Source organism: Hetaerina americana, unplaced genomic scaffold (assembly GCF_022747635.1).
Source record: "Hetaerina americana unplaced genomic scaffold, ioHetAmer1.1.p SCAF_6, whole genome shotgun sequence".
Lineage (NCBI taxonomy): Eukaryota > Metazoa > Arthropoda > Insecta > Odonata > Calopterygidae > Hetaerina > Hetaerina americana.
In genome coordinates this window covers 90,451,313-90,464,298 of record NW_027287205.1, presented here as the reverse complement: position 1 = coordinate 90,464,298, position 12,986 = coordinate 90,451,313, and the positions used below count along the sequence as shown (strand labels likewise).

The window sequence follows — 12,986 nt, the reverse complement described above, 5'->3', positions numbered from 1 at the left end:
GCCATTTCCATTTTCAGGTTGTTTGTTGGTTCAAAGAGGCAAGTATACACTTTGTCTACAACAATACAGGCTGTGTCCATCCATCACCTACCTTAACCACTAGAACACAAAGTAATCCAATTAGCCCCAACAGGTTTGTCAATGAAGAAACCAACCAGACAAGTGACACCAAATAGAACTCCTCAGCTCCCAGGTTTAACAGATTACCCAAAATACATACATGGGCAATGCCAATTCCACCTGTGGTTTCAGCTATGTCTGCCCCATCACACCTTCTGTCACGCAAATTAAACCTTATATTCCGACACTACTCACGTTTAAAACCCAAAAACAGAGTTAAAAGCTAAAAGGGATTAATGTCCTGAGAAAAACAACACTAGTTCCTTTTGATATGAATAACTTATTTACTGGTGTGCCCAGACTGGAAGCCTTGCTTAAAGCTCCAAGTTGCTTAAAGGACTCTCTAACATAACCACCAATATTTCAAACTAATTAATCTCCCTCATCAAAATGGCAGTTGATCAAAATTATTTCCGTCTCAACCACAATTTCTACATCCAAGGAGATGGTCTAGTTATGAGTTCCCCACTTCCCCCCTCCTAGCTGAAATCTTCCTTAATTCCTCAGAAGAACATCTGTTCACTACTGCCAATAAACACGAGGAAACAGTCATGTGTTGGTTCCGCCACGTACATGAAACGTAGATGACATTCTGTGCCTGTGGACAGGGTCAAACCACCAGTTGAGACTCCTTCCGCCATTACCTCAACACCATCCATTCAAATAGTTCCATGCCCATAGAAAAAAAAAATCTAGACAGCTCAGTTAACTTCTTATACCGGTCAATTGCCATAAAAGAAAAGAGACAAGAGTTCTCAATTTACAGGACACCCAAACACATGGATCATATAATTCCCAATGATTCCTCCCATCATTTATCTCACAAATATGCAGCCCTCCACTCGATGATCCACAGGCTCCTACAGAACACCCTTCCCCCACAAATTTCAATTAAGATCTTTGGACAATTACGAATACAGCCACACACAAACTCAAATCTAGTTAGAAAAATAATTTGGAAAAAACAAAAAGCAATGGCTATAAGTAGAACATCCTCCTCTCAGTCCCCGACATCTGAAGGCTTCAAGTGGTGCTTGACCCCATTCCTGGGAGATATCTGCCATTAAATCTCCTATTGCCTTCCAACTACACTCAAAGCGGCCTCTTACCCATCCCTTACTCTCCCCAAACTCATAGCGGAGGGCAAAGATGCATGCTTTTTAAATCAGGCATCTGCAAACTAAAATGCGATAATTTCACAATCCTTATTTCGGTCAAACTGAGAGGAATTTCAAGACAAGCCAAAGAAAGGTGTCTCATAAATCAAAACCCCAATTCCCTCTTCACAAAACACTCGCATGTTATAAACACAAGAGCAATTTCGTTCCAGAAATACTGCATATCCTACCCGAAGGATTAAAAATGAACACTATCGAGCAAATCAAAATTTAAAGGCACTTGGCAGACCCCAAGACAATACTTCTTAATGAGCAATTACACGCTCATCCCTGCCCTCTATGCTCCGAGAAACTGACCTTGAGGGAAATTAAATCGAACTGTTCAAAGTACCCATTAGCACCCCACCCCATCCATGCCCCTGACCAAAGCCAATGCCACATCATAACTAACGCTCTTTCCCTTCCCTTACCCAAAGAAACCCAGACCACCACCTTCAACCTCCCCCTCCCACATGGCCATCCCCTCTCCCCTGTCCTCGGGGTATATGCATGTTCAACTGCTTCATGTGAACCAAACTGGTGCCTGATGGTGCCGCAAGTTGGTGACATGCATTGTACCTTAAAATAAAGTCTAAGGAAAACCATACACTCAGTTAACATGGACAATGAGTCCATTGGTTGAGCTGTAAATTTTACTGGTAATGTTACATCCGTTGCTTGCTCTATGTTTACTGCACTTCTCTCTAACTATTTATACAATATTATTGCCACCCCTCGCAGGCTCTCTTCCACTCTGCTGTTTATCACTCTGTAGCTATTACTCCCGGCTTTCCTTCCATCTCAACTGATGCAACCTTAAAATGTCTTTCTTTCTAAACTCCATCCCCATTTCCTCATTAACCTTCCCTTAACGTCATCCTAACATACCACGTTCCTATTCTAACTAATTCGATTGTATCCGTCCTCGCTGGCTCTTTTGTTTTGCAAGGATTTCGTGAGATTATGGCGGAGGAGACTTGCGATATAAGTTAAGCAACGGTGTGATCCCCAGCCCAGCTCCTCTAATTAACTAGATATGCTACTCAGTTTACCATAACAGTGTTTCACAAATCTATCTATCTTCTATGTACAACTTGCATTCCAATTTGGCAATCAATCCACTTCATTAGGGTCCAATATGCAAGGAGCATACTCTAAATAAGAGGCATAACCTGAAGTGAATGGATCATCACTAGAAGGTAGACGAAGGAGGCCTTGATATCCCAGCACAACAACTGATTAATGCCTTCCACTGGGCTCCAAACCAGAGCCCACTATCAAAGCTAGGGGAGAATCTTAGGTAAGCAAGGATATGGCAGGAATAGGATAGGGATGCTGGACGGAATGAAGAAAGTATACGGAGATGAAGAGGGACTTACAGTAGTGTTGCATATTGAGTTGTGTTTTGTTAGAATAAACAAGAGTTTTAGTTTTTTATGGGAGGTGACCAACGGCTAAGGTCATTTTAAAATAGTCTTAAAATAAAGTCTGTGGAAAGTCATCAACTCCTTTAATATGGACAGACTTTGTATGTTTTAATCTTTGGAATCAGCTGGTTAGAGTAACTTTGCAGTTCTGTACCTTTGATTATTAAGTCCAGGGAAAAAAAGTTCTCTCAACTGTTATGTATACACTAACGAAACCATAGTTCATACACAGGAAAAATGGAAATATACGAGGGTCATCCGGAAAGTAGTACCCGTTCGTGCCGCATGAAGTGCTGACGACGCGAGTAGCCGCTGGACGAGGTCAGATAGCTTCAGTGGCTTGTCTGCCTTCTCTGAGCCAAGTTGCGTGACGCTAGCATTGCCTGTGTTGTTTCTGTGATTGTTTACAATGTTTAAAAAAATTGAGAACGCCGCCAGTTGTGAAGTGAGGGCAGTGATTAAATTCCTCAATGCAAGAAACGTTCGCCCATGTGATATTCATCGCCAATTAAAGGAGGTGTATGGAGACAATGTAATGGACGAGTCGTCTGTTCGGCGGTGGTGTCGCAACTTCAACATGGGGAGGGGGAACACACACGACGATGAGCGTTCGGAGAGACCGTCTGTCATTACAGACCAACTGGTGAGCTCAGTTGACGAATTCGTGAGGAACGATCGGCGCGTCACAATTGATGACATCTGTGAGCATTTTCCCAATGTTTCTCGAACAATTGTTCATGAAATTGTTAAACACCATCTGCATTATGCAAAAATTTGTGCAAGATGGGTCCCTCGCGTATCTCAATGAGCTGGCGGCGAAGGACTATGCAGCAGGAATACAGAAACTTGTCACACGTTATGACAAATGCCTTAATTTGATTATGTTGAGAAGTAGTTTAAAGTATCCTCTTTCAAATAAAATTTTTTATGTTTGTTAATATTTACTTTTGTGTCTTTATTTCACGAACGGGTACTACTTTCCGTATGACCCTCATAGTACTTTTCAAAGAGACAATTCTCAAAAAATACAGCCTTCAAAACTGTGAAAATTCAGTCATATAATTTACAAAGAGAAATTGATAATGACCATTAATACCAGTCAACTGGATCAACCATCTCAATGAGTTCCCCAATAATCCTATTTTTAAACTGTAGCTGTAAATGGATGCTGCACCCTAAATTTCCTGCATTCCCACCTTAAATGATCCTGCATTTCCTAAATAGGAAACTGCCGTTGATACAGGACATTGATACATGTGCTATATTGGAAGGTGGATGTGATTAGATGTGTGGTGGAAGTAGGGAAGAACTTAAAATAAAGGAAATGAGTAGGGCAGGGCTGCTTATGATCGCCATTGATATTTAACGTACATATCGAATAGGTAATTCACGAGATCAATGGAAACAAGGAGTGTCCCACAAGGATAAGTATGCTGCAATTTGTGGACAACATGGCAATTCTTGCAGAGAATCATATCCCCATCCCCAGTTAGATAAGAGATTTCCCAGGAGCTCCTCTTTACACCCATTTAAACTTCCAAATATCACTTTCACGTTATCCCGGCAAGGACCTCCATAATCCTTAAATTTTACATAGCATTTCATAACGGCTAAATTATGCCCTGAAGGAAACAAGCTTTATGATTGCACCTAAATTTATGTCTAACTAACAGATTATCAAACAAGAACACAACAGTTTCTCTCAGCATTTCCAACATTCACACATGCCACCGATGTGGATTTGAACCAGGTGTTTTAGCATTAAGGACTTCATACCACAAAATTGGCTCCCTTTCTCTTCGCTATCACACCTTACCACTATTATTACCTGTACCATTCTTTATTGAATATTACTACCTCTCCCAATCATCTTATACGCCCACCACTTTATTCCAGGTCTCCATCTCTGTCAGGCCTTGCACATTTGCAATTATGCCTTCCTGCCAGTGAATATATTTTTTGGCATGAAAACCTGATTCCTCACTCAACAGATAACAGTCCTTTTTTATGTCCGTCGATGAAATTCCATCACTCACCTTCACTTCAAACCTTCCCATTTCCCTACACAGTCCTGCATTCATGCCCTATTGGCTCTCTTCCCCTCAACATTAATTACTTTCTTATTCCCACCGCAAAAGTCCCAACTGGCTTCCCATCTCCGGTAGCGCATACTTAACAGTTCCATACCCCCCTATCTCTGACTGCCTATTAAAATTCATTAGAATCCCTGTCCTCATCCTTGTCCTAACAATCCATGCCTTCATTCAGACAGCCTTCTACACTTTCTTTCCCATAGCTAAACCGTCTCTCCTGTAGCTGAGCCCTCTCTCCTGTAGCTGAGCCCTCTCTCCTGTAGCTGAGCCCTCTCTCCTGTAGCTGAGCCCTCTCTCCTGTAGCCAAACCCTCTCTCCTGTAGCTAAACCCTCTCTCCTGTAGCTAAACCCTCTCTCCTGTAGCTAAACCCTCTCTCCTGTAGCTAAGCCTTCCTTCCTACTTCAGTTACCCTAATTCTGCACCGCACTTAACTACACTCCATATCAAAGCTTAGATGATTTTTCTCTAGAAATCCTTACTAAATATCCTTATCATCAATTTCCTTTTCCTCGTGAAAGTCTCTTTGCCTTGTGAAGTTCTTCTCCTTAAGTCCCAACTACTTAGACCGTGTCGGTCCAAACATTTCTGAGATACATAAACAGTTCCACCTGCTCTAGTTTTTGCCCTCCTATTTTAATGTTCACCGACAAACTTAAACTTAGTCATCAGCAAACATAACTGATTTTATGAATTCCCCACCCACTTTCATTCTTACCTCCAGTTCTTCCCATGCCTCTTTAATCATTTCCTCCACATACACGTTGAATAGCACCGGTGATGATAGACAACCCTGCCTTACACCTCTTCCTAACACTGCCCATCCGGACTCCACATTCCCAACTCACACCTGAGCAGTCTGAGACATGTACAGGTTGCGGATTAGCCTCATGTCCCTCCAATCCATTCCTGTTTCCTGCAATATACTCATTAGTTTTTCCCAATTCACTCCATCGAAAATAGTTTCAAAATCTGAAATACAGGAAATACATCCTCATTGTATTCTGCTTTTATTTTTACTAGTAATAATCTCATTCCTGCAATGGCATCACGTGTACCTCTCCCCTTCCTAAACCCAAAATGATTATTCCCCAAGTAATCATTTGCTCTACTCTCTATCATTTTGTTTATGATCCTTAGAACAACTTTGGCTGAGTGGGATATCAAACTTTTTGCTCTGTAGTCCTCTCAAGATGTAGCCATTATCTTCTTCAGAATAGGAACTGACACTGATCTCACAAAATTTTCCAGCCAGATTTCTTCCACATAGATGCGACAAATATGTCCATATTCTTCCCACATTTTCCTATACCTTGAAGTAGTTTCACAGGAATGTTGTCTACCCCCACGGTCTTATTCAATTTGGGATAAGATTGCAGATCCTTAGTGTAGCAGGCACACGCCAGGCAAGAATTTTCCTCTCTTACCATCAGATGAGCATGAACATAATGCAAGATTAACTCACCTCTTTCCCAGTGGGAACGTGCTTCGCCAACTTAACCTTGGCAAAGTTGCCCTTCCCAATTGTCTTGAGTAACTTGTACTTTCCGATGTGTGGCTCCTCTGAGGTACGACTACGAGATGAAGAGGAAGAAGAGGAGACACGAGTTGAGGTCGCAGTGCCCTCGCCACCACCCTGAAATAGTAGAACACATTTCACTGTCAAAAAAGTTGTTAACAGCAACCTCACATTTATTACAAAATTTTAGACTACTCGTGGTATAGGGAAATAATAGCCCATCATATTACATGGTGAGGGGGAAAAGCCATTTTCAAACAGGCCATGTGCCCCTCAAAGATGATCCAAGAAGTGGAAAGCCACCACTCACCGATGATGCTGCCACAGCAAAGACAGTAGAGGACCTTATCCTATTAGACCATCCAAATAGATATCGAAATGAAATAATTTACTTTGCAATTCTACACACTTCTTTTTAAAAAACACGACCCAGGTTTCGACGTTAAACGTCATCATCAGGTTGATGATGATGACATTCAACGTCGAAACCTGGGTCGTGTCTTTTAAAATAAAGTGTTTGGAATTCCAAAGTAAATTATTTCATTTCAATATGTTATGCAAATTCCATAAAGTTACGCCTGAGACAACAAATAGATGACCACAAATGAGACTGATGGTCTTGGTTATGGCAGTATATGGAAAATTATTCACAAAGAACTTCACATGTCATAAGTGTCAGCATGCTGGCCATGTTCCATTACTACTGACACGTTTTCTGAAGCAAACACTTGAAATCGCGACCATGGAACAACCTGTAATCAAAGCAATGTGGCTTTGAAATCTTTCCCCAAGGGACTCTTTCTTAGTCCTACAAAAACCCTTTGCGTGGTCTGAGATCTGGCAACATAAATGATGTCATTCAAGAAGTAGAATAATGGTTTTCGATAAAGCAATCTGCTGAGTTCTATAATGATGGCCTTAGAAAGATGAAGTATCTCCAGGAGAAATGAATAACACTGGATGGTGACTACGTAGAAAAGTTTTAAGAATAACAAAACTAAAATGCAGTCACTATTTCAATTATATTTTAACAATAATTAAGAACTGACGATAAACCTTGTGAGCGTGTGTAAGTGGCTTTCCTAGGCCTACCATTCCAGGAAGGATTCGATTTGGAACACCAACAAACAGTTTCTTTGTCTGTCTTCGATTTGGAACACATTGTCTGTCCCAACATAACCACCTGAAACGCAAGACTATGATAAAACCTTCAATATGCACACTAAACTTGTATTCCGCCTTCTTTCCTTCGTTATGTTCAGCATTTATTTCCTCATTTCATTCAGCAAAATTGTGAAATATATTTTTTTATTTCCCATTACTTCCGTTCGAGCTATGTTTCTTGCCACCTGCTCGTGGCTTCGTCATGTAACTCAATGCGTAATGTTACACTAAAACAAGAGGGCGAATGAATATGGTACTCCTTCCCGAAGGGCGTTTAAAACTGGTTCCCATGAGGCCAAGGGAGCTCGGAGCAAATATCTCAATCGGGTCCTCATTTTCATTTCTGTGATGGATTATGTAAAATCTTAAGACAATTCCTCTGCATACCTTGTATCCACACAATTAAATAAGAGCAGTGTACACATTATTATATTCAACTCACCCGCCGAAACACCCCCAAAATTTTGCGTGCATGCAACTCAAATCCCATAGGTGATGGACAGGAAAGGACGAAGGGTGGGGAGAAACCCAGTGTCGGCATTAGCCTACTCTTTACGAAAGGCGCCAAGGGGTCCGCAGTTTAACGTCCCATCCGACGGACGACGTACTCACTCAAAGTGCCCTCCACAAAGCACCTCGAGTAGGGATCGAGATACCTCTGAAAAATATTCAACACCGCCGGGATTTGAACCCGGGCCTTATGGGTGGGAAGTCAGTACGGTAGCCCCCGCACCATCTCGATCCCCTGGGGGAGAGAGAGCAGAGAGCAATGAGCAAGATACGTGAGGATATGGCGGGACCTATCCTCATGTCCACGAAGCGTGGAAGTCCCAGGGGATCCGGTGACAACGGTTTCGCTAGGCGGGCGGCGGGCTGCAAATTCCTTGCGCAGAGGCCGCCGCTCCGGCGTCCCTCGAGACAACTACTGCATTCAATGCTCGGGCCTGCTTCCACACATCTACATCTTACCCTAGAGGCGGACGTCACGCCGGAGTGTGACATGAGGTTTCCGGTCACCATGCAATCAGAGCATTTGGTGACTCATTACGTAAGGCATTCCGGAAATTTGAACTATCTTCCTTCAGTCTAGTACTGTTGCCCCGATTTGTGCGAGCGACAATGATCCCATATCTCCGTCGGTTTGATAGCCCTCCTCCCCAAAAACTCCAAGTTTCCCACCATAGTGTCATGAAGCAGCGCTCCGATTATTCAGCTTCGTCGACGTTTAACTCGAATGATTAACATTAGCCTGATTAAAACCGCGTATGATATCTTCTTAATTCTTATGTCTCCCACACCACATTATCCAATAATATTGCAAAGGTTAATCTCTGCTAAAGGAGACTTCATGAAATGAGTAGCTTTCCGTATCTAGTTCTATGCTGTCATAATTATTGCTATCATGTATTCCATTATATTACTATTACTAATATATATCAGTATAATAATATGCTAATACTGTATTCTACTATAATTATTGCTATCCTGAAGTCATGCTATTATAATTAGAAATTAAGTCCTTCCACGACTGATCCCAAACACTCGACGCGTGTCCAAGGAGAGATTTAATCTACGCGAAATAACACCTCGTGAATCTTTTCATTCGAATATTATTCGTTTAAGGCATCGCAGAATTCATGTCCGCCGATGTTCTTACCTTGATTTCACCACGTCCGACCCAGTGCGACTGCGGTATCATAAGGCCCTTTAAGTCAATGAACGACCAAGTCCACCCCTAGTGCCCCAAACAATGTGAGAGCTCACGAACAACTACATTAGTACAACGCCATCCGCACTTATTGTTTCTCTGCAACATACATTCGTTTGAGGCATCGCATTGGTGACGGGTGTGCGTAGCGAAGCTTATGGAGAGTGCTCACGCGAAGTGAGAGCCACTATCGCAATTACTAATAGCTATCAAAATAAATATGACGGTCTCTCCTGCATGTTATTTTTTTATTTAATAAACCCATCTTTAAAACATGTCTTCTGCTTAATTTGAATGTATGTCTCCTGTTATTGAATAGTGTTGCTTGTAAGTACCTACTTTCGTGTGATTAACTTCGTTTGAGTGCATGATTGATCTAATATTTGTGTCGAGGTGACATGAATGGGATGGCGCACCCATGGCTGTTGACCTAGCACCGGCCACACTCCCAGGCGGTGGCTTCAGGGGCATTGTGTGGATTTAGATTGGCCCCGCCATGTCCACGGATCTTGGTAATTGCTCTCTCCCTCTCCTGCATGCTTGTTGCGCTCGAAAAGCCTACACCTGCAGACGACCCCGAAATCCGGGGTCGTCTGCAGGTGTAGCGCGCGGGTTTTCGAACACAAAATGCACGCAGGAGAGAAAGCACTGACCAAGATCATCACACTAACACGTAAAACGTACTATTACACCCATTTGAAATCACTGAACAGTGACATAAGACGCCTCACGCGGTTAGTGCAACTGAATTACGACCTCGTACATTGGAATGCACGCGACATTTGAAATGGTGGCTATTTCAGACAACCCTTCAAAACTTGATTCACGGAGCTCCGGATGCCGTCGGGGCGCCCCACGACCCGGTCGCCGCCACCAAAACATTGGCCGCAGAATAGAAAGCAGTCGCGCACCTGTTCCGAGGCGGCGGCGGCTGAACACCTGGCCGTTTCCTCTCCCCTCGCCGACCGCACGGCGAAAGGTTACTCGCTCCACGATGGGTAAAAGCTGCTTCGAGTGGGGGAAAAGTCGACTTTCACGTAGGGGCAGAGCTTGGATGAATCACACCTTCCCTACCCCCTTCAAACCAAAACCCCTTTCTTTGGGGGGGGGGGGTGCAGACAAGAGCTATCCGAGGGGAGATTATGGGGGGGAGGAGAAGGAAGAGAGCTCGGTGGGTGGCAAATAACGGGACCAAGCAGGCAGAGATAGGGGGAGGAGGAGGCGAGCGGGGTTTCTCGACGGCTGTTCGCGCACCCGAGGCCCCTGGCCGGCCGGCCGTCGAAGCGGCGGCGGGCGGGTCGCCGTCTCCTTCACGTTTGGGCGCTCGCCCGAGACGGCGCCGCCCACGCAAACATTCGCCGGTGACCCTAACGAACGGGCGAGACGAGAAACGAAACTCCGGACTCGAGGCGAGAAGGGAAACTTCAACAGGCGGAATGACGGATTGGCGCCGACGGAGCAGCAACCTTTTCCCACCGCAACGATTCATATCCCCGAAGGATATCTCAAGATAACCATAGAAATTCTCAATCGCAGTTTTCATTTAAATCCAGGCCAAAGGCGCCGCCACCGTACTATCTATTTTTTAACGGAACGCCAGGAAAAGTTATTCGGTAGCGTATAAAACAACACGTAAATATAACCCAAATGAAGATCTGTGCGTAACCAAGTTGCGGATCTTATCCACAACAGAAACGTCTAACAAAGCCTCAACACAAATTCACCCTAAGCTCAACAACGGCGGCTGATCGAGAAATTCCAATGACGAAGGCAATGAATAATGCGGGATCGAGTCACGACTTATTTCCTCTCACATCATGACGGTTGAACTTCCGAAAATCATATCAAACACTAGTTAAAATACATTATTACACGGAACTTTTTCCAGATGGCAGCAAAGCACATCCAAAGTGCATACCGTACACAGAAATATCGCACCAGGTAGAGTCGAGGGTGTATAAGTGGGCACGAGTCCGCCAGTCACTCCACTACAACACTACACTACTCGGTCACCCGGGGGGAGGGAGAGGGGGGGGGGGTTGCTTCCTCGCAACCGTGATAATAGTGAAGGAAACGGCGAGGGCCGTGGAATCACTCACTCTGAGGGGCAGCGGGGAAAAGCAACAGGCGCTTCTGCGGCCCTGGCACGACCCGCCGCCCAAGGGACCGTAGCCGGGGGCCACGATTGCCGCAGGGGGGGGCGGGCAACCCCCCACACTCGGAGGAACGCTCTCCACCCACACCATAGTCGCCAAAGGACACCCCCCCCGGGGCCTCCGAGGGGGGCCTTTAGCGCCCAGGGAGCGGCGCCACCGGAAGACCAGGTCTCGCCCCCACCCGCTTGCCCACCCCCGCCTTTGTCCCGCTCCACTCCGACACGCACACGCTGCGCCTTGGAATCACACACAACGCGGGCGAGGGTCGCGATGCTGGAGTCAAGGTCATCCGGCAGTGGATGTGCGCTAGCAGGGGGCTCCAGTCTGAGAGGGTTGGAGGGCACTAGCGGGCAGGGTAGAGCGGCGGAGTGGCATGGCAACGCACACCTTGCGATCGTCCGAGCACAGCTGCGACTGCGACCGAAAGGGAGGAGGGCGACGTGGGAAGTGGGAGGAGAGAGAGAGGAGGGGCGTGAGAGAGGCTCCCTCTCCGATTAAGGCGAGAGGACGACGAGTGAACCTACACGGGCACCCAACCATCTCCTTCCCTCTCTCGCCTCACCGCTCGTTCGTGCTTCGGCCTCAGCAGGGCCTTCGGGGGCGGGGAAGGAAACGCACGACGCTTCGTCGCCCCTCCGCCCCCGATGATTGTGAAACCGGGGGGGCTTGCCGCCACAGCAAAGGGAAATGGAGCCTCCCGCCGACGCGGTCGCTGCCCATTCGCGCCATCGATTGCATCAAGTAAGTGTTATGATGGGGGTGGGGGGGGAAGAGTGCCCCGGGGGTCGCTTCGGAGCGAACGTGCGCTTGCTTATTCATATCGACGTAGGTAGTTTTCAACTCACCGAAACATATTTAAAAAACACTGAGTTTTGAAAGCTCTCTTTTCTCGACACTGTTGCCACACAGAAAAGTATAACGAGGATTCCCAAAGCGACATGTATTCCCTGTAGATGGAACGAATTCACCGCAATTACTTCTAACTAAATTGCTTTTAGCGCACCAAGGAAAGACGGCATATAGAAAGCGAAACGCGGGAATGCGCAACTTTCGTCGACCATGCATGAAAAATATATATTTGAGGTATCTATGCATAATTTGCCTTTAAGAGTTGATATAGTTCAAATAGAAAAACCATCACGGTTTCCGAAAGAGTAAATCCTGTGTGACACAATTTCAGCTTTTTGTTCGTGATATCCTTAGTTCGGGAGACATGAATGCACCAGTGGACGCGATTTTTCTAGATTTTAACCAACTTTCGACCAAGTACCTCATAGTATACCACTCGCTAAGCTCGAAGCACATAGCACAGATATCGTACAAATATCCTGGGCTGGATTCAAAGAATTTTTGAATGGTTGGGTACAAAGAATAGTCACAGATGGAGTTAGCAAAAATGCAATGGAGGTCACTTCAGGTATTCCCCAGGGAAGTGTCATCGGAACTCTTTTATTCCTACTTCACGCTAACGACATCGACTCCCTGGTGAATGGTAAAGTACGTTTATTTACCGACGACGCAGTGGTCTACATAATTCCGAGGACACCGCAGGTTTATCAGATGGTCTAAATCCTACACAAAGATGGTAAGACACTTGGTAATTAGAATTAAACTTCAAAATTTTGCGAAGTGATGCATTTTTGG

The 12,986-nt window shown here is 45.1% G+C and overlaps 1 protein-coding gene across 1 annotated transcript in view; it reads right to left on the bottom strand.

The window, feature by feature from the left end:
• LOC139694952 (serine/threonine-protein kinase MARK2-like) overlaps positions 1-12,986 on the bottom strand; it is a 137,833-nt gene that overhangs the window by 63,375 nt on the left and 61,472 nt on the right. Inside the window, exon 2 of the mRNA XM_071593484.1 lies at positions 6,261-6,431. Within this exon, the coding sequence (XP_071449585.1) occupies positions 6,261-6,431 (171 nt within the window). The remainder of the gene's footprint in view (positions 1-6,260; positions 6,432-12,986) is intronic.